The 21,353-nt window shown below is 54.6% G+C and overlaps 5 protein-coding genes across 5 annotated transcripts; 4 read left to right on the forward strand and 1 right to left on the reverse strand.

Moving 5' to 3' along the window:
• Nucleotides 1-1,508: 1,508 nt before the first annotated feature.
• Nucleotides 1,509-8,221, forward strand: BESB_010610 (transporter, major facilitator family protein; the record flags this gene model as incomplete). The annotated part of the gene is made up of 8 exons (XM_029359815.1): nt 1,509-2,948; nt 3,394-3,547; nt 4,039-4,529; nt 4,767-5,764; nt 6,068-6,345; nt 6,814-6,999; nt 7,509-7,570; nt 8,042-8,221. 8 exons carry the CDS (start codon nt 1,509-1,511, stop codon nt 8,219-8,221), a joined length of 3,789 nt encoding a protein of 1,262 aa, XP_029222728.1.
• Nucleotides 8,222-11,299: 3,078 nt separating this feature from the next.
• On the forward strand, nt 11,300-17,345 carry BESB_010620 (adenylate and guanylate cyclase catalytic domain-containing protein; the record flags this gene model as incomplete). The annotated part of the gene is made up of 14 exons (XM_029359816.1): nt 11,300-11,459; nt 11,675-12,007; nt 12,952-12,982; nt 13,043-13,047; nt 13,570-13,749; nt 14,634-14,794; nt 15,133-15,186; nt 15,467-15,625; nt 15,762-15,896; nt 16,000-16,126; nt 16,269-16,391; nt 16,528-16,761; nt 16,895-16,995; nt 17,109-17,345. The coding sequence occupies 14 exons, from the start codon at nt 11,300-11,302 to the stop codon at nt 17,343-17,345; spliced, it is 2,040 nt and encodes a 679-aa protein (XP_029222729.1).
• A 600-nt stretch (nt 17,346-17,945) lies between these two features.
• On the forward strand, nt 17,946-18,800 carry BESB_010630 (uncharacterized protein; the record flags this gene model as incomplete). Its single annotated transcript, XM_029359817.1, has 4 exons — nt 17,946-18,099; nt 18,160-18,205; nt 18,263-18,435; nt 18,487-18,800. The coding sequence occupies 4 exons, from the start codon at nt 17,946-17,948 to the stop codon at nt 18,798-18,800; spliced, it is 687 nt and encodes a 228-aa protein (XP_029222730.1).
• Nucleotides 18,801-19,035: 235 nt separating this feature from the next.
• Nucleotides 19,036-19,581, forward strand: BESB_010640 (uncharacterized protein; the record flags this gene model as incomplete). The annotated part of the gene is made up of 4 exons (XM_029359818.1): nt 19,036-19,137; nt 19,195-19,390; nt 19,446-19,469; nt 19,532-19,581. 4 exons carry the CDS (start codon nt 19,036-19,038, stop codon nt 19,579-19,581), a joined length of 372 nt encoding a protein of 123 aa, XP_029222731.1.
• A 1,007-nt stretch (nt 19,582-20,588) lies between these two features.
• BESB_010650 (putative cyclophilin 1) lies at nt 20,589-21,107 on the reverse strand (the record flags this gene model as incomplete). The annotated part of the gene is made up of 1 exon (XM_029359819.1): nt 20,589-21,107. The coding sequence occupies one exon, from the start codon at nt 21,105-21,107 to the stop codon at nt 20,589-20,591; it is 519 nt and encodes a 172-aa protein (XP_029222732.1).
• Between the last annotated feature and the right edge of the window lie 246 nt (nt 21,108-21,353).

Consider the following 21,353-nt stretch of genomic DNA (forward strand, 5'->3'; position numbering starts at 1 on the left):
ATCTCGCGTCTGACCCCAAAGAAAAAACCCGTACATCAGCACCCATGCGGGTGTCCACGTGTAGACTATAATGCAGAATCAGTTTAGACTTGAGAGTAAGTACAGCATCGTTTGGCTTGTTTTCCCTCGGTATTGTAAATACCGCCGCGCCACGAGGGCGGCTGTCGGTGCCTATCCACCTCCGCTTTGCGTCTGCAGGCCGCGTGGCTGTCACCGCCGACTGCTCGTCGGAGAAGCCTCCAATGCTGCGTTTGTTCCTGTTGAAGGAGTGTACCGATACCTTCTGCGGCTAGGGAGGAATCAGAAGAATCGAAAATAGATGCGGCGCTGCCTCAGCGCCTCATCAGGCATGCCGAGACGTCGCATGCAACGCTCGACAGTGCCACGATTGCCACTTTTCGCAGGTTCTTCCGTCACATACACGCGGCAAGCTGTCTGTGTCTCCTGGCATGTCTCCGACTTGCTGTGAATTAATCTGCAAATGGCAAAAGGCCACAATTGAACTGACTCTTTTTTTCACTTTTCTTGCAGTCTATCTTTTAGTCTTGTCGTCGTGGTGTTTCTGAGGTTTCGGGAACCTGGCATGACGCAGATTTCCCGCTGCAATGCAGCGCGTGCAAACTCAACAGGACTGTTTTTTGCTTCGCGCGTGTTTTTTTCAGTTCTCGTGACAGCTTTTCTCCGTGTGAAGTGTTGCCGGAGGGAACTCCTCACTGTGTGCTGCAGATTTCGATCCTCGCGACGCACTGCAGTCTGAGGAGGCGGCATTTGCTAGTCCAATGCGCGGTCGCAGCACAGCCCACTGACCTCGTCTCGTTCTTTGGAGAATGCTTGCACTTTCCCCTCTGTATGTATAAGAAGGCAGGTCAGACCCAGGAGGCGTCTGGTGTAGCGGCGGGTCGGCGAAGTCGCTTATCCTGTTCTCTCCATTTCACTCAACGCCTAGAGTGCATGAAGATCCACGAAACATTGATCGATGCCCGTCGCGTGTATCACGGTACTCGTCCAAAGATGCGGTCCCCACCAGAGTAGAGATCTGCACGACGAGTATTCACGCGAGGACTAGGTAGAAGGGAGATCCACCTGACTGAGTCTCGGCTCAAGGCTCCGCTTGCGAGCTGGATACTGGTATGCCGTAAGCCTGTTCGCGGCGACTGACGGCGATTTTTTTCATGCCTTCCATACGGCTGGCGTCTGTGGATATCGCCCGTACTTTTGAGTGTGCCGCGTGTCCGAAAGGATGCCGCAGGTGTGATTTCGCGCAGACGAACTTTGCCAGATGAACCAGAATATCTTTCCGAGGTGTGGGAGTGTTTGCATGACCAGCCACCTTTTTGCAACGCGGCTGTTTTGACATTGCATCCGACATTATTCGTGGCCGCATAGGTGGCACGGGGTAGAGCGGTACCTTTTTTCCTTGCAGACATGCGTAGTGTGGTAGCCATAAAGACCGAGGACAAACTTTCAAAAACTCGTTTGTTTCTTATCCGCGCATACCAGACGCGCAAATGGAGCGCGGCGAACGGGAGGTGTTAGACCTCCCGTTACCCAGGGAAGGGGAGACCGCGCGGCTCGCCGGAGATGGTCTGTATGCGGAGGATTTCCACAGGTTCTCAGCGAAGGCGTCGTCGCCATCATGTTCCGGGCGAGTCGCGCATCCTTACGGGTGTCCGTACGAAGAGGAGGAAGACTCGAGTGCCGCCCCGAACGAGGCTTTGGGGTTCGAGGCCTCCATTGACGGAGACAGCGTCGAAGGAGACGCACACCTGCGGCAGTGTTCGTCGGCTTTCCCTGGCGTGGTCATTGCTGCTGCAGTGTCTCACGCAAGTCAGAGGCCAGCGACGAGTGACGGCAGTGGCGGCGGCTCCGCGTCGCCGGATAGAGACTCGCCGACTGGAGACGAGACTCGAAGTTTTTTTGCTGCACCTGTGGCGTCTCCAGGCCGTTACCCGCTCTCTGAGACTGCCCATGCTCCTGTCGGTGTACGGGTCACAGCGTCTTCAGGCACTGGGGTCACCCGCCAGCAGGAGCGTGGCGAGCATCCTCCAGAGTCATGTCCTTCGCCTCAGTTGCATCAGCCAGGTTTTTGCGCCTCTGTGGGCGCCCTCAAAGGCCAGTCGGCGACAGCATCTCACGACTCGCACATGCATATCAACCCGGGGTTCACCGCGCAGCATCCACCAGCGACTTTTTCTTCCAGCGTCGTGGCCCCGTGTCTATATGGGCATCCATGCGAAACAGGCTGCCCAGGCGCAGCTGCGGTCAGTTCGCATGCAGTCTACGCAATGGAATGTGCATCAGAGTGGAAGCACGACTCCTTCGCTCCCGTGGCGCTGGGGGTCGACGAGACGGAATTCGCGCACGTGGCACCAGGTGCGCGAATTCCTGCGGCCTCCGATTCGTACGGCGCGCGGCGCAGCAGCTGGCGGACGAGAGGAGGGGGGCACGCCCGCGAGGCTGGACTTGTGACGCGGGTTTCGAGCCGCGAAACCGACTTCGGCGTCGAGGGACCCTCGAGTCGGCGAGAGATTTCAGCCGCGCGAGCGGCAGCGGCGACTGTAGCGCGTGTGGCGCTCCGCGTCGCGGCGCGGGTGGCGACGGTTGGTGAGACGCTGCACGGCCACTGGCGGAGACTGACAAGAAGTCCAGGCGGATTCAACGGGGTCGAGTCGGGCGACGACGACGAAGAAGAAGAGTTCAACGCAGAAACGGATGGCATGACGTCTGATGACTCGCAGGGGTATCCGTCGCAGCAGAAGGGCGGCGCCGGCAGAAGAGGGGAGAAAGGGAACGGCGGAGTGGGAAGCGGCCGAGGGAGGCGGCCGATTTTCTCGAAAAAAGGGGGCGACTGGACTGCGCTGGGCGACAGCGAGGAAGCTCAAACCCCGCTGGGCTCGGAGTCGACCAAATATGAAGTCTGGAAGTGCATTGGTGTTGAGCAGACAATCGTAAGTTCAGCCACGGGCCTTAGCCTTCCAACGAGGTTTCTGAACTAATGTATAAATATACATTAAAACTCTTCTTCAAAAGGAATATTGAATCTAAGAGAAATAAATGACGCGTCTGCGGCGACTGTTGATGTGCACATTCTCGCCAGCCGCGGCGCCCCTCAGGCCTGTTGCTGGGGCGCTGGATCTGAGGCAGCTGTGCAACGCCTTGGAATACGTCTGCGCAAGTATTGGGCCACCTGCCTTCGGTACTGAACATGAGGCTTGTTTCAGCTGTTCCCCGACTTTTGTTGGGGTCCCTTGTGAGAGCTCGAGAAGGCCGGTTCGATTTAGCGAGTAGTTTTTGAGACACGAGACGCTGCATGCGAGACGGAAACGTTCTGCGGAGGAAGGCACACGCTTTCAGGTCCGAGGTTTCTGCGTGTTTGTTCGAATTGGTTTTCAGGCGGGCGCACACCCGCGTGAAAATCAGCGGCTTTGCTCGTTAGTGTTCGCCCTCATCTTCCTCCTGGAAGTCTTTGTTAACTTCGATTGCGGCGCCGTTCCCGCCTCACTGTCACAAATCGCCGTCGACTTCCGCTTGTCTACAACGTGGCAGGGTGAGAGCAGAATGCTTCTACTTCCTTAAGGAGGCGGTAGCGTACCTGCTACCCTCAGGGTACCGCCCCATCGCCACAATCGGTTGTTTCTGCAGCTGTGCGGGCCTCTCCGGTTTTCCTCTCTGAGATGCACTCAGGAGTGTGCCGGGGGCCACCCGCAGTAGAAGAAATTATGCGGCACCACTGGTAGCCTGTAGGGCTCGCGCGCAATGAAATGCTTTCAGCCCCAGTCGGAATTATTTGCATAGGCATATGTGTGCATACGTCCACGAGTTTATGGATGCGCCGCACACTTAGCGGGTGCTGCGCATGCTGTGCGATAGGAAAAAAAAGGACGGCGGGTTGCTGCGAGTCCAGTGTATCGCAATCAGCCTTAAAGATGCATCCCTGAGCTCACGAACCAAGCTCAATGAGAGAGCGCAGGTCGGAATCCTCATATCAGAGCGTCTCTTTTCTTTGTCGTCTTTCCTCCTGTATTGTCGCGTACGTAGGGCTCGTCGGCGCCCTGCCTTATGTGGGACTGACTCTAGCGTCGCCTTGCGTTGGGCGCCTTCTCGCCGTCTACCACCCGAAGCTTGTGATCATTTCCACCATGGCGCTCAACGTCGTCGCGATGCTTCTTCTGATCGTCACCTATGCTCTGCCGTCTTCGATGCACTCCTTGCCGGCGGACGCAACGCATTCTCCTTCCGAAGACGAGGCATCTTCTACGTTGACTACAGTCCTGGATGTGGCGGCCTCGCCGAGTAGTGGCGAAGAGGGTAGTCGCTATTTGTTTTCCTCCCTGCCTTCTTTTCCTTCTTTCAATGTCCATGACCTCTCACCGTCTGCTTGGCTTCTCCTCTCCAGTCGCTTCTTCGTGGGCCTGACGCAAGCCGCCTTCGTCATCTACGCCCCCGTGTGGGTAGACGAATTCGCCCCGCCGCAGTATGCGGCCCTCTGGATGGGGATCGTTCAAGGAGCAGCTGTGGTCGGAGTCACGGTGAGTGGAACCTGTAACGCATGCATGCGTCCGTCCCACTGGAGGGCTGATCTGTGGGCAGGTGGTAGCGGAAGCAAAGAGGTGCATCCGGCTCCGACGCGGCGCGGAAGCGAGACGGGTGTGCCCTGCAGGTCGCCCCACCGAGGGCAGCACATGCAGACGCCGTGCAAGCGAGTGTAGGGGTCGTGGCTGAGACGAGGCTTCCTGTGTGCCTGCCTGGGCTTTCCGCACCCGCAGATTGGCTACCTGGTCACAGCCTTCTTGTGCATTTACTTGCTTCTGGACTGGCGGTGGGCGTTCCTGCTGCAAGCGGTGGTCGTCCTCGCCCTTGTGGCAGCCATCTGGGAGTTGCCCTCGGAGTCGATCGACGCGAGCTCAAAGCTGCACGCGGCTGAGCAAGACGAAGACGAGGACAACGAACTGGGCGAGGCGGAGTTGGTGGCGGGGGCCCTGACGGCCCGCGAGGATGAAGCGAGTGCCGCATCTCCGCGGCTGAAGAGCGTCGTCGCGAGCGGCCGCAGCCCAGACGCAGCCCGCGAGGCCTCGCGGTCGGCGGCGCTTCGACAGGCTGCTGCCGCTGCGGCGAGCGAGAGCTGCGCCGCCCGCGAGCTCACTCCTCAGTTCCCGCTAGGCGGCTACCACGCCCAGCCCACGCACGAGCTGAGCTACACTGCGGAGGCGGATGTCGACTGGATGCACGATAGCGATGATGAGCAAGAATCGTATCGCGGAAGCTCCGGCGGCGCGGAAAAGAAAACTGCTTTTGTCGGCGAGCGGAGCGGCGGCCGCTCTGCGGGCGTGCCCGGCTCATCCTCACGAAGAGACCGTCTGCGGACTGGCGACGCTCTAGGGAGGAACTCTCGGAGCGCGACGGGTGGTAAAGGCCAGTTGGGCAACGCCGCAAGGACTCTCTGCAGTAGTGGGGGCGGCACCGCATACTCTGAACTGGAGCTGCCGCAGGGGATGGCAGCGATTTACGCTCAACACGGAAGCAACGACGCCGCCAAACAGCGCTTCGGTGCCATCCGGCCCTCGGGAGTCAGCACCTGCGAGGATTTGCGGCACAGCGGCTCAATCAGAGTTCTCATGGTAGCGGAGCAGGATGCTTTGAGAGACCGTGACGACGCCGGGCGCTCACCCAGGTCTACTGAGGCGAGAGCCAGTCAACGGACAAAACGAAACCGACCAGCGGGGAAGGCCTTGACAACATGGGCCATGATGAAGCGACTTGCCAGGTACGAAGTCCTTGTCTGATAAATCCTTCGCGCCGTTACGGCGTATTGGGCCGGGGGAGGGTGTTAGATGCTTCAGACTGAACGTCGTAAATCTGCGATGCGGGCTATCCTGTGCGGGATCACCGACATCGGAAGTAGTGGTTCAGCCGGTGGAGCCGCACCTATGTTGCTGGCGTGTGCGTGAGGGCGTGTTTCGAGCGTTGGCCTCCCTACTGTTGGCTGTGGGTCCGCAGCTTGTCGAACGTTCATGCTCGGTGCCTGTATACGCGCAAACCCGTGCGTCTTCCTCTTTTATCCCTTCAGCAATCCGCTTTATATTCTGCCGGTCTTCACCCTGTCTGCGCTTCTTTTCGTGGTCACCGGAGTCCAGTTCTGGGGGACGGTGCACCTTACCTCGAACCTGCAGTTGGCGCCATCCATTGCCATGCTGGCATTCGCGGCCGTCGCGGCCAGCGCGCCGACGGCCGGCGTGATTGGCGGAGGCATCATGGTCGACAGACTTGGAGGCTACAAGACAATTGATGCTAAGGTGAAGACGCTCCACGCTTGCCTAGCCGCTGCGGCCGCGGCAGTGTTTTTTGGTAAGCCGCCATCGCTGTATCCTGGAGCGAAGTGCAGCGCCAGTCGAGATCTCAGGGCAGGAGGCGCTGGGTGGGAGACGAGAGCCAAGCCAAACAACTGTGAGAAAGTCGAGGCTCTTAGGAGGGTTTGGGGGTGTGTCGCCTACCTTGCTGGTCAGACACTTAAAGAACTCGGCCGCCGGTCCGCCACAACACAACTATAGATCTGTCGGTTTCTCGTGGTTTCCTAAGACAGTGCATCTAAGCAGAAGTTGAAGGACTGTAACGGAAGCACGTTATTTTTAAAGGCATAGCCCTAGATAGCGGTTGCGGGCAACTGCATAGCAGCGCCGTCTCGCTGTCCAAGGGCGGGCTTAGCACACGATTTTCGGCGGCGGGCGGCCGTCCAGAGGGCGGGGGGCCGCAGTGGCCTTCTCAAAGGTCACCACATCTCGCATCTTGTGCCTGCGTGTCTTGTGTGTGTCGCAGGTTTCATGGGCGCGATGACGACGGATGCCCTGACCTTCGTTCTCTCACTGTGGTTTCTGCTCTGCTTCGGAGCGGCGCTGTTGCCGCCCCTCACTGGTCTACAAATCGCCTCTGTCGACACTGCGCTGCGGACTTTCGCGAGCGGATTATCCATGTTCACCTACAACATCTGTGGCTATGCTCTAGGTGAGTGGATGGGTGGTGCTCGGACGTCCTGTTTTCTTTTCTGGAAGCCTTGTAGATGCCTCCTGATAAAGCAGGGGACTGCACTTCCTTGGCCTAGTGGAGCACTGATCGGACTGCGGACAGCGGCATGTAAAACAGACGTCGCATACGAAATTTTTGATTCTTTCTTCGCTTACGAACTTCGGAAGCCGCGCGTGTGCTCGGCAGCGTGTAGCACGCGGCAGCGTCTCAGCAAAGAAGCACCGACACAACAATGGCGGGCAAGAGGCCGCTACAAGAGGCGGTCGCTTCTGCCGGGCGACGGTATTTTTAGGACCGCGCATTGTGGCTCGCTTTTTTGCCGTTGTGACCTCAAGATTACCCGAGGAGGCGTGTAAACGTGAAGGGCTTCGACCGTGCCGTGAGAGGAGGCCTGACGCCTTGTGCCCTGCTGTCCACCACGCTTTGAGTGTAGGAGCACTGCACTACGCATCTGCACGATTCTGGCTTTCCTCTTCTCTGCTTTGCAGGCACGTTTCTTCCCGGCGCTGTGATGGACTTCGCCCAGCAAGGAGACGTCGTCGGCATGAGGGTAAGCGCTGCGGTGTTCTGTTTCCGCGGAATAGTGATGGTGCAGTGATGCTCACAGTTTGCTCAGCCGCTTGAAGGCGTGACTCCCCGCCGGCCGGCTTCGCGAGCCGTGTGACCTTGCGTGTGTGGCCTATTCAACGCTTCCATGAGACACGCTGGTGGCGCGGCCGGCGTCTTTAAGCCTTGCCTCGTACCGAATTCGAGAGGGGTTGGGGGGTGGAGCCACATTTTAGCCGACAGAGCGTTTTCGGTTTGTATACCGCACATCATATGATGCATCGTTTTGTTTGCCTCGTCGGGCTTTACCATAAGTACCACTCGACGTGTGCCATCCCCGCTGAACAAGGTAGTGCCTGTAGTTGTGCTCCATGCTGTGGTAGACGAGGACAACAGAAGCGCGTGCGGTTTTACCGCTGAAGAGGTACGCAGCGCGTCGCAGCAACGGTTGAGTAGGTTTGTGCTCTGTGTGCAGCTGATTCTCTTTTGGTCACTCTTTGGCCTTGTCGGCGTTTTGGTGACCACGCTGTTCGCCCGACGGATGCGTGAGCAGCTTCCGGTTGTGGGATCCTCTTCAGCGACTCCACATCAGGAGGCCTCTGCGACGCCGACTTTCGCTGTGTCCGGCATATCGAACGGGCGTGAAGATGTGTGAAAACGACATCGCCATCATAGTGTGACGGGTTATATGCCGTGGTGACACGCGCTCGATGAACTTCACATTCAAATGCGTGCCGGCGCAGGAAGCTGAGAAAGTGAAAACATGCTTTTTCGTTGTTTCGTCTGGTCTCAAGGAATAGCCGCGTGCGGGTGTTGCTGAACACGCAGCGTCGTTGTTCGCCCCTTTCTTGGGATTGCCTGCGGCACAAGCAGACGGGGGTCGAAGGCGTGCCGCCTGCCGCACGTCCCCTCTGGCGAACGCGCGAGAACTGCGAGCCCGCCACGCGCTTTGAGGGCACATGTCGACAGGGGGGTATGTTGGGCTCATGTGTCGACCACTTTACGCCGTTCGTACAGCTGCACAGGGTATAGTACTTTGGTCTTTTTCGGCTAGCATCTCCAGAAGCGGTCGTGGTCCATGTTCACGGGGATGGGGTTCCTCCACTGTGCAGCCAATTCGAGGAGCTTGACTGATACGGGATTTCATGTTATTCTCCAGGCAGACGAGCAGATGTGGGTCTTATCGTGTTCATCAAACACAGGTTCCGCCAAGAATGGTATTGTACACGGATAGAACGCGAGGAAGTTCAGTCTGTGACCTGAATTTCGTGGGGCCAAATGCCTTGCAGATTTTCCGCGAATGCGATCATAAAGCAGTTTAAATGCAATGGCCCTATTAAAGCTTCGCGTTACACCGTTGACTACCCGCGGCTGCGGGGCGTCCACAGTTTTTAATCGAGCTCGAAACGACGACGGTTTGTGACCTTGGAACAGTTTCGGGGGCTTCTCGTGTCGCCTTTCACCGGGTAAGCGAACGGTAGCCTTCGGAAGGAAATGTAGTGCTCCGGGTCCCATGGCCGTAATACAGCAGAAAAGTAATGGACGGCAAGCTTTGCTCTTCACGCGAGACATTGAAGGAGGTTTCACCTGGTTTTCCAGTCTCAGGCCACGTCGTTCCCAGGAACGAGGTCTGCGGCTGACATCAGTATCCGCTGCGATACCACGACGTTATATGCCGTACATGGTACAGGAACGCAGCGTATATAGAGGCACAATGTCGTGCATTTGAATAACGCAGCAGAAGGACCCTGGCACTCAGGGCCTACTCAGTGGCCCTTCAATCTATTATGAGTCGATTTTCGAATTCGTACGATCGTTCGCGGCTCTTCGTAGCTAGCCACTTTGGTGCAGATCAGCCAGGCTCCGAAAGCTGCAGCCTCGTGGGACCGTTCGGACAGCCCTCGCAGAACTTACCGACGGGCGCCCTACGTTGGGTTGAGAATGCCGAGGGGTACTCGGCCCTGCCAGCGCATGCCTGCAAGGTAGGCTCGTAGAATCCCAAGAGCGCTCAGCTGCCGCGCATGATATTCAAATTGTCTCCTTCCTTTTATCACGGAGGGACGCTCAGTACACGAAGTATATCAAGATCACTGAAGCACCGATAGCTTATATCGTGTATGAGCAAAAGCAACTACTTGTTCTGCGTTCTTGGATGGGCAGTGCTTTACACACGAGGATCTCCCATTCGGTTGTGCGTTGCACATCGCGCTCAGCCGTAGTTAACATAGATGCCGTGTGGAGCGTGCCAGAGGTAAAAATTGTTATACTGTATCATGCAAGTCTTGAAAGGAGACAAAGCAGCGGCAGCTCATAGGACCCTCGGTGACGATTAACAGCAGAAGCCGTGCCCGTCATGAAACACAAATCACAGATGGTAAACTGGGGGGAATGCTTAGAGTATTGCCATCTCCTCCTAGAATCACAGAATCAAGCGATAGCTAATTACTCGCTAGTCGACAGCGACTTTCCCAATCTGAGCGTGTATCTCAACCAAGGCAGATAGCGGACGCATTCTCCCAAGAATTGCGCGCGTACAAATCGCTGTGGACTCAGAATAAAAGAGAACTGACTGTTTCCGTCAGACTGGAAGGTAGTTGTAGTACTGTGTTCACACGACCGTGTGGCGGAAGCCAGTGCACCATTTCGGATGCGTTCCAGTGTGTGATGGACCCGCTGGCCATGAGCGTAGAGAGCATCCTAGCACATCCGTGCGGCTACACAGTCGTGTGCAGATCCATATTCACCAGCGCTGAGAAAGGGGTGCTTGGAGGCCCCATCGCGACGACTCTTTGAGCAGGGTGCGAAGCAGCAGCAGCATCTGGTACTACCCTCATGCGTCGTCCGTCTTCCAGGTGCCGGGGGGCGCGTCAAGGGCTAAGAAGTTGACGGTAGGCCTTTTTCAAGTTCACCCGGTGCGTTTGAGGTGTGGCTCCATCAAGGAACAGTTTAAGGCGGTGAAGAACAGCACGAGGAGCCACACCACCTGCATGCTCGCGAATCGCAAGATAGCGTGGCATGTGCCTTGCAGGGTGCGCCACAATTACTGGTGCGGAACATGGCTTTCTCTGAATCACATAATGCAAGTTCAATCCGATTGGGCTCCAACGTGAGTGGAGGTTTCTCATCGGGCAGAGCTTTTTTTGCATGGCATCAGGACTCGTCCTCCAGGTCGCACCGTGAGGATGCATGCAACATGATCTTGATCGACGCGTGGCAAACACCGGGTGGTTGTTGAGGAGGATCCGACGACATCGTTCTGTAGAATTAAGCGTTCCAAGCACCCGGACAAAACCTCTTCTCATCAACTCGCGTAATGTAGCCCGAGCGAGTCTCGATACCAGAGTCAAGCCGCGACAAATGATACATCTTATTTCCTCCCGAGGGACGCTGGAGGCCTTCGCACTCAGGAGCCTTGACTGTGTATCCCTACGAATTCAGGCACGATATAGTTATGGGTAGTGGAGGCGAGCCCGCTTCGTTGAGTGTGCGCAGGCACTCTGGTGAGCGGACGTGTCCGGCCCATAGTAGCCAGATTAGGCGTGGACGGTGTCTGACTGGGAAGGCGGTTGCCCTGCTGAGATTGCATACGCATTCGTCTTCTTCCATTTTCTTAAAGCTGTTAAGTGCAACCTCTTCGTCCATCCACTAGGTGGACCAGGCACGAAGAGTCCGAAAGGCACTTTGCTCCTCGCCCCATGAGTAAAAACCCATTAGACGACATTCGCTCCTCACAATGGCAAATCGAGACTGTGTGCGAACGAACTGGAACAAGGAAACCGATGGCCCCATGCGTTCGGAGACGAAGGCGCTGATGCGAGACGGCAGAAGGCACGAAAGTTTACGGGATCGCCTGGCTGGAATTCTCAAACATGAGAACCCTGTGGGCATGACGGGTTAGTGATACTATGACCAGCTGGGGGCGGAGGGGGAGGTGGGGGGCGGGGGGGTAGGAAGAGGGGGGATGAGCACTTGTGTTGAAATATCGAAGCCAACAGCAAGTGATTTCTGAGAGCCCGACCCACTCTGATATCTCCAGCTGTGTCGGAATCGACAACCCCTGATACTGGCGCTCATAGTGCTTGCGTGCCTCCCTGTGTAATATGAGCAGTGCTGGTCATATCAACTCTTAACGTCCTTTTCGCCCTCTTTGGCAACGACTTTCAGCTGGCCTTCTTCGATAAATCGGCAGACAGAGGGTTCCAAATCGGCTTCATCGTGTCCTTCGTACTGTTCCTCGCCGAGATGATCGTCACTGCTCTCATCGAGGAAAACTACAAATGGAGTTTCTTTTTCTGGCTAGACGTTGTTGCTACTGCATCACTCTGCCTCGATGTGCCGTGGATCGTCGATCCTATCTCCGCTTTTCTCTTCGGAGAAAAATCGGCTCCAGATACGGGTGTCCGGGGGTCCGCGGCGAGGGCAGGAAGAGCCGGCAGAATAGGTACGGCGGGGGCACATGAGGCAAGGAAGTGTATCGCAGGAATGGAGCCATCAGATGGCAGCAGATACGAAAAGGAAAGAGTGGCAGGATTAGTACGAAGAAAGCGCAGCGCAAATGCGTGCGCAGCGCATCCGTATAATTAACCTCGCGGTCGAGTTTCAGTTTCAGGCGGCGCTCAGTTACAGCCGGCACGTATGGATCCCTGACATTGTCTCGAGACTATCCGCTTGCCCAATCGGGTCTCGCACGACACAGACGTGTTAGCACTGAATAGAACGGCCCTCGCCAAGTCAAAGAGTATTTCTGTCTTTGACAACCCAGCTGGCTATTCTTCCGAGTACCCTGAGCTTGTGGCGCCTGCATTTCTGTCTTTGACAACCCAGCTGGCTATTCTTCCGAGTACCCTGAGCTTGTGGCGCCTGTCACCTGGCAGATTCTGTTTGTCCCCTGTCGTCGATTGCAAGGAGCCAGGACCGGCAGAGTTACACGAATTTTACGAATCAACAGAATGATCCGAGTTGTTAAAATGTCCGACGTCTTCGCCTATTTCCAAAAGGGGAAGCAAAGTGACGACGATGCAGCGGACAGCAACGCCGGCATAACTCCTCCTCAGGTCTGCCGCGACAGGATACACTGACGATCTTTTTCACAAATACCTTCACAGCATACATTGATGCCAACTGGCAGTGGACCGAGGAAGACAGTCGCTGGGGATTTGATGGTAGCAGACGCCCAGAGCCCCCTGCTCACCGATCAGAGCACGGCAAGAGAACGCGGTTTCCTTCGTCCGCCTTGGGTCATCTATTCACGTCCAATACTCACGAACTAACTCTCAGGGCGCGCTTAGAGATCGCTGAAAAACGCTCAGCCTTATATTGATTCCAGCACTGCCTCTAGGACGCGAGTTCCGTGCTTCCATTTTTGATGATGTGCCAATGATTCAGGAGGCAAGTCCACAAACAGGACCGGCAAAAGGTCAGAAGGTCGAGGCGAGCAGGTTAAGTAAAACCCTTTCAGATTCGAATACCCGGAAAGTGGTTGTGAGCATCCTGTTGATTTTGACCGTCCAACCACTGTGAGTTTCTCCTCTAGCACATGGGGTTGATCATTGCCAGACAGAAGCGAAAAACTCGGTCTTCTCTCCAACGTGAAACAACTATAATCCGCTTCAAGTGTGCTGCCATTGAATGCTTGCGTCAGGTTAATGCCTGAAGAATTCGACAATACCGCACATGCAGGTCTCCCCATGCTCTTCTATTTTGGTAGCAGCCGTATGCCACAAACGTGCGCGGAAGACGACCCTGATTTTCCGTGTACAAAGCTGAATATTGCTGGCAACAAACGTAAGTCGATCCCCTTCGATCGAAACCATATGGGCCCCGTCCGTTTCATGGTAGTGACAAGTACTTCGCATGATAAAAATGCGGGAACAACTACTGCCGGTTGCTGCCGATGTCCGTGCGGAGGGGACCTGGCTGAAAACAGAGAATCGACTTCCAGTTTCATTCAACTATGCCGCTTGTCTGTCTTCTCCCACCGCCTACGGTGTATTCTACGAGCAGCTGAAAAAGGGTGGCTGACAGCCGAAGGATGGGAGAAGCTACTTTGGGTCTATAAAGAGAGCTATGGTGGGAAATACTTGAGCGGAGAGCCCTTTGAGCGCCATCTTTTGTCCCTTGAGGTGCCTGACCTAGAAGGGGGAGGAAGGGTGAGGGCTCTGGATAAAATAACATCTGCAGATGGTAAGAACTGGATTTCAGAGAGGCAGATAAGCTAACAACCATCACAACCGTCCAGAAATATTTTTAGATTGCTGCTCATCCCGCGGAGGTGCGTGGTAAATGCGCCCCCCGGCGCTGGTATAAACAGACGTCCTGTCCACGAAACTGCTATGGTATCAGCTACTGCCACCCCAAGTGACAGTAGGACTGTTGACATAGCCTGGTCAGACGAACTGTCCAGTCGCGGCGGCGCCCGTAGGGGTCGCTCTCGCTTTCTTTCAAATCCGTGGTGGCTCAGGCGAATGGGCTTCACAACCTCAGTGCGTAGCCCGTATAGACCCGACTCTGCAAAACTGCCCTTACAGGAGAACAGAGGTAAACTTTACAGAGAATATATCGGTCTTCCCGGGACCCTCTACGTGAATGTAGTATGCCCCACGCCTTATCACATCCGTGACACAGTTGACGGACAGGAGAATTCAATACTGGGAACGTGCCTCATAGGCTTTTGGGGAACTGCTTCATGTCAGCTTTTACATAACATATGCGCACCTGCTGCTTTGATCCCGCAGCTCGAGGAAGTCGCATTCGTACCTGAGGAATGCGCGGAAGAAGACTCAGCGTGTATGTATATCTCATCCCGGGCGCTTTTCGAAAATCGAAAGGGCAAGCAGCTGGAGGCAATCCAGCAGATGTTTGTTACGCTACTCATTGTCTTCCTGCTTTGTCTAGGTAAGACATGAGGATCAGGAATAGCGTTTCACGAGCTGCCAGCACACCGGAAACTACCCACACATAAGTGTACGATACATATTTTACCACGTGTGTAGAATTGTAATGGGACCGTAACATGAGTCACTATTCCTGAACCACTGGTCTCTTCTTGGTGCCATCCGGGTTTTTAGGCTCCTTTCTGTTCAGCTCTTTCACACATATCCTTGTTATCGAGCCTATTGAAAAGATGGTCCAGATCATCAAGCAACTCGCGCGAGATCCCCTAAAAAGGCCGCAGGTCACTGACAGTGAAGATGCGACGACGTCGAAGAATAACAGGAATGAGAGCAAGGTATGTAACTCTTACACAACATGCTCTCGATAACGACGCATCGTGGGGTTACGCCAATGCTTACTTTTGGTTCATCATGGCCGTGCGAACCCGTTTGATGACAAGTATAGTTTGTGAGTGTAAATGGGAGACCTGAGCGCTAGACTGCGAATACGGGCGAGAACGGGAAGGGGGCTACTTGCACGGGACGGGTCATATTGGGCTGTACATGGAGGCACCACATAAAAAGAGGCAGCTATCCTCTTGCTGCAACTGCCGGCTCGCAAGGCAGTCTTCAGCAGATAAGGGCTTGCAACGTAAGAGTATTTGACGCCTGCGGCTTTGTACCCTGCCTGCAGCTTGAAACGAGTATGCTGGAAAATACAATCTTGAAGATAGGAGGCCTCATGCAGGTGGGGTGTTACTCTATCGACACCAGTAGCTGGAGATCAAGTCTCTCGGTGCAGGCAGCCGATAATCGAATGCGGAGGGTCATTGATTTGCAGGAAGTGGGAAGAACGTTTCCCAGCTACAGAGCATGAACGTCAACTCGACGTTATGTATATATATATATATATATATATATATGTAACTTATGCACGCTACAGATGGCCCCAATTTACAGGGCTTATTTCAGGAGCCTGTGCATCATCGCCGTGATCTGATTGAATAACGCGTGTGGTTTGATCGCAGCTTGGTTTCGGTCAGGCAGGGGCGGAGATAATTGCGCAAAATATGTCATCTGAAGGCGGAAGCCTTGACTTGCTCATTCCGGGACGGAAAGTTCATGGTGTGTTTGGCTTTGCCGACATTGTCAATTTCGAAGATATTACTGAGTGTCTCTCCGAAGAAGTACGTCCATTTCCAGCTCTCCTTCGAATGAGCATCCCGGGTCCACGGCCACGGGGCTGCACTTTCGAGAGTGAATTTCCCTCCTAATGAGACGTCAGGAGTGCTGTTGTGGTGGAGTCCGACTCACATTGTACAGGTCATGGTCTTTGTCAACAAAATTGCTCGAATAGTTCACCACTGTGTCAACGAGTGGGGAGGAACGACCAACAAGAATATCGGCGACTCCTTCTTTGTTGTGTGGCTAGTGGAGGACGAAGAAGAGCGGGATGCGGTAGGCCATTCCTCCAAATACAGATGAGTCGGAGACCGGGCTGCGGAGCGGATAGCTCATGCCTTACCTTTTTGCTCTTAACGTTTGTGCTTCCAAATAGCAGGCTGATAGCATGTCGCTCGCGCGCACGTCGGTTTTAGGCTTTGGCAAGAGCTCGCAGACAGATACAGCTCTCAAAAAGGTGAAAGAGTTATGCAACAAGTCGCTCTTCGCATTTTTAAAGATACTTGGTGAGCAAGACCTGTTATGAATGACCTCCAGCTTCTGCAGAAAGGCTTTAAAAAAAAGACAACGTGAATATCACCTGCTTGTGTGCGTCTGTGTGTATGTGCGTGTGTGTGTGCACCGCTTTTCCGCGTGTTTGACTGATAGCTGAATTTTGTCGAGCGTCGGACCTAGCAGCGTACGCTAAACACCCGAAGATCATTCCTCGTTTTGGCGCTGGGTACAGCGTGCATCTGAACCTGGGGCTCCACTGTGGTTGGGCAATACAAGGTGCGTGCCCCCGACCAAGCCACCTGGGGTCGGAAACTAGCGCAGCGTGACGCGGCAAAAACGAGGCGTCGAGGAAAGGCATCCGCCTGTAGGACGGTGGTAAACAACAGGATTCTCGTGTGTGGAAGGTTTTCAGGGGTCGTCGGATCAAAGTTCAAGATTGACGCCTCATATTTCTCTCCACACGTAAACATGGCAGCACGCCTACTGAGTGCTACAAGGCACTTCGGCGTAAACATCTTGTTCTCCGACACGTTTCATGCCAACCTCTGCACGCAAGCGCAGTCTCGTTGCCGACAAGTGGACAGTGTTGTCCTAAAGGGCACTCACAGCCCCGTAAAGATATTCACCTTTGACAACATTAGAAACGGTGAGTCATGAGAGGCAAAGGGGCTACTTTGGCGGCTCCGCAACGTTCCAGGATGCAGTCTAAGAACTGGCTATGTCCGCGACTACGCGCAATGACGACACGAACATACCCGGAGCTGACGTGCGGAATGCAGCGTTTGAGGGATCCCAAGTTGACCCGCCCAAGCTAGGAAATTTTCACCCTCCCGACGATGTTTTGGAAGCAAGCGAAAACATCGACTGGATGTTCATGGTGGTAAGCAGCCTAGCTCCGCTATGCGCACTCCCCGGGAGAAACAATATACGGAGCCTCTCCAACAGTGGCCCCCTAGCAATCAATGACTTCGCCCTTGTCTCTTTCGCCGTCAGGACCAAGATATTGCTATGATGCAACGAGGAATAACAGTAGAGTTTCAAGCGATGTGGAGGCAAGCCCTCGAAAACTACTTGAGAGGGGAGTGGAATAAAGCAGAAGAATTCGCGAGGAAATGTCTTATGATGATGCCAGACGACGGCCCGTCCTCACATCTGCTCAGTTTTTTGAAGAGTTTCGACGGCGTCCCGCCTGCTGATTGGCAAGGATACCGACACTTGAAAATGAAGTAGTGTTGTTGTGCTCGAAGCACTGCGACCCGACACGCAGCTGTAGGAGGCTGTGGACGACGTGTCGGATATCGACAGTCCTTTGGAGCTCGGCCGTCGATACTGATATTGAAGACTAAGCACACTTGTTAATAACGTGTTCAGCCCCCCATAGCTACGTGTCGGTTCTCGGGGCGTGTATAGCCATACCTACGTGTCGGGCTTCAGGCCGCTATACACGCCGCCTTCCTGTCGTCGCACGCCGTACGGGGCCACGACACACCGAGAAATAAGACTGAGTTTAGGTATGTACTGTTCTCTCACGGGCAGTACAACCCGTGCCGCACGACACAGAGTTGCGGAAGACGTTTCCGCTCCTTACAACCACTCATACAACTCTCCTTTTTTTGAACAACTTATCAACAACACCCACAACAGTTGATGCTTAGCTTCCAGAGGAACCTTCGATCTTGCAGAAGCACTGCGATGCCTGCATGCTCCGAATCGAAGCCGTACGTACAGCCGAGAGTCTCGTACCTCCAGAGCGGTCTGGCCACGTACGACAGACGGACCTGTTACTTTGGCAACCCAGCCCCCTTCGGAAACACGCTGACGTTGACCACGATGGCACCATTTCGCTACGTCACTTTTGCCGCGGCGCTCTCTGTCGGTCTCTGCGCGGTGGCCCAAGCATTGGAACCTGGCGCGGAACCGTTCGTTCATGGGACGCTAACGTTGAATGGAAAGACATATCGAGCCGTATGCAACTGTAATGAAGGTAGATCTGCCAGCCTGCTTAGGCGCAGCGCTTGAATCCGTGATTTGCTCATATTTGCAGGCATGACTGACGTTGAGAAAACGCTGGCTCAAGTCGCGCCGATTTGGTATGTTCTCAGACGCACAGAATATGCTCGCATTTGTCATTCGTCACGCGACAACAGCAACCCTAGCAAAGTGAAAATTAATCAAGGTCATTCTTCCGCTATCGGACTTAATGCAGCTGACGTTCGGGCAAACTGGGGTCAGCCGTCCGACGTGACATTTGCAAGGGTCAAAGAGCGCTATTTTTCGTGCCTGGACGATCGAACCACGGAGCCGTCGATGAGTACCCCCGGTAAGGAATCAAGAGGCAAGCACACGGCACGTATTTAAGCGTTTGCGATAGGAGGAGATCTCGGTGAATTCGCACTCGCTCTTGCTGTTAGTGGCGTCCCGTACGATGAGGCGACCGCGACAACGCTGCTGAGCAACTACTTGGCCACTACTCCACAGAATAGGCTGTTTTATCACTGCACCGATGAAGCGGCACTGTCGATCTTCGACCGGTCCCTTGGCATCGTGAGCACCGCCCTCAGACTAGCGCCCACCAAGAAGCAGCTCCCTTCTCCAGGAGGGACTGGATCTGGCACAGCCCGATCCAGCCTTGCAGTCCGAGATCAAAACAGCGCTGGAACAACCACGGAACGTAAGATGTTGTAGCACTGAGGTCTCCAGCTGCAAAAGCACAAACGTGTGCCACAGATTGGAGACCCACATCTCCGAAATATGGTCAGGAATCCTTCATGGTGCGAGTCATGAGCAAGATGAGCAACTGAGCTAAACCACGTGTATCTTACCCATTACAGGTATCACGTTGGAAAAGGTATCGTGCAGCCGTGGTACAATCAGAGAACTATGCAACTATCGTGTGAGAGCAGAACTACCCCTTGTTGCGATGAAAGCACTTCTTAATGTCGCCTGGGACAAAAGTAACCCGAGTTCCAAAAAGGTCTATATCGACGTCCTCAACGGAAAGAGCGACCCGAAGGCTTTCATTGTAGGCCAATGAACGCCCTACCATTCCCGATTTATCTAGAATCCTCCACGCGCCCAGGAGGTTGCCACAACGCAAGACTGCGAAGAATCTGGCGTTGCCCCACTCCTGTCGCCAAAGACGAGGGCCACACAGGCACTATTCAGCCATCTGAACGCAGTGAACGACCGGAGGAAAGAACTAGCGGAGTTCTTCACACAGAACAGATACTCTTCTCTCTCGCCTGAAGAATTTAGATCTCGGATGGACCGCTACGGTGAGAGTGTCGCCGTCTTAACATCGCCGGCTTTCATCATTTTCACATTATTCAGGTTTCCAATGGCTTGAGACAACAGGTGAGCGAATATACACCGCTGGGTGACTCAGCACCTACAACCTCGTTTCCCTACCTACACAGGTGCAGCTCTTGCAAGGGGCCTGCCGGTCTACAGGATGACTTATGTCTGAGGGCATGAAGTGACTACGGCCTTTCCCCTTGTGTAGACCTGGAAACGTAGGCTGGCATTTGTTTTGACGTCTGAGACCGATGGACTGACCCTTCTCTGCCGGAATCGAACCGTGCTGCCCTACTAGATTGCTGTACCCCGTCCCTAGACTAGGCAACGCACGCGGAAGATCAGAGCGACCATACGCTACCATTTCCGGGAAATGCTCGTCACCTCGCTGCATAGTGGTAGCGCTAAGGACGTAAAATAGCTGGACTAAGTAATATGAAACACTCGTTGCGAGAACGAAACAGTCGTCCCGGATATTGAATGCACATGCCGAAGCCGAGGTACTTGTGCCGGCACTCGCTGGTTCACGAGGAAATCAGAAGCGAACGAAAGAAATTCCACTTCAGTACAAGTGCTGAGGAAACTACTATTACCGAGTTTAGTCGTGAACACCTTTTGATGCAACCCATCAACAAAGGGGAAAGATGCTGCATCACTTTAGCTCTTGCCCGATGTCATGACACACGCTACGGCCTGCCTAGCCCAACCGCTCACGTACCGACAGATCCTCCAGAAAACAACGTACTTGTTACTTAAGCGAAGACAACAGCAGTACAGGTAACACAAAGACTGAGGACAGTTTCCTGCCTCGACGCTGTCGAAGCCGTGAGCCCCCATATGCGCACACGCCTCCCGCAGAGTGCAAATCGGCACTGGCGAAATACCAGCAAGCCACGGAGCTGCTGATCCATATGCTACTTAGAGTCCTCCGCGGAGAAAGGACAGCCAATTTCGCATGCCCCTTGCGCCATGGAAGTTCTTCCAACCACCCAACGAGCCCGAATGCTTCGGTTTGCTACGAGTGGAGGCTGTACCGACTACGAGGAGCCACGCAACTAATCGACGCGTGCTCTGGATAGGCACATGACCAAAGGCATCGAGGCATGCTTCGAGGAAACGTCACTCTTGGAGTTGTTTGACGAGTGATTACCGTGGCAGCGCCGTTCATTTTGCAGGTATTCATTTGGACTCTCCGCAATCTGTGATGACCACTGCCTGTTTCACGTTGCCGGACGATGTCCCTTGGCTCTCCATCATCCTTACGACGTCTTGTCCGCTCGTGACCTTCCCAAACACCGTATGCTTTCCGTCAAGCCACGGACAGGGGACCGTAGTGATGAAAAACTGGGAACCGTTCGTGTTTGGGCCAGCGTTCGCCATGGACAGTAGGAAAGGTTCTGAATGCTTCAGCTTGAAGTTCTCGTCGGCGAAAGTACGGCCGTAGATGCTTTCGCCGCCAGTTCCATTGAATCTCGTAAAGTCGCCTCCTTGGCACATGAATGACGGAATAATCCTGTGGAACGTAGAGTTCTTGTACCATAGAGGCTTGCCCGACACACCTACTCCCTTCTCACCCGTGCACAATGCTCGGAAATTTTCCACTGTCCGAGGAACAATGGACTTGAACAATTCAAATTCCACGCGGCCTGCAGGCCGTCCGCCGATGGCGATCTCGAAAAAAACTCGAGGGTTTGCCATTTTCTGGTTCTAAAGAGTTGACTTTGCCCCACACGCAGCAGCACCGCCTTGCGCTATAGCTTTCTGCGCTGCATTTTCCTGAAAATGAAGCAAAAGACCGATGAAATCAAATGCCAAAAGGCTGCTACCTCGGAGCTCTATGATTCACGCAGTGTGAAACCCCGAAGCCCACGCATGGACTGCCGACCGTCAACTTCGCGACAATCCGATCACCGGGCCTTCTGGTGCGGGCATGCTTTTCACCGT

The sequence above is a fragment of the Besnoitia besnoiti genome, chromosome I (assembly GCF_002563875.1).
Source record: "Besnoitia besnoiti strain Bb-Ger1 chromosome I, whole genome shotgun sequence".
NCBI classification, from domain to species: Eukaryota; Apicomplexa; class Conoidasida; order Eucoccidiorida; family Sarcocystidae; genus Besnoitia; species Besnoitia besnoiti.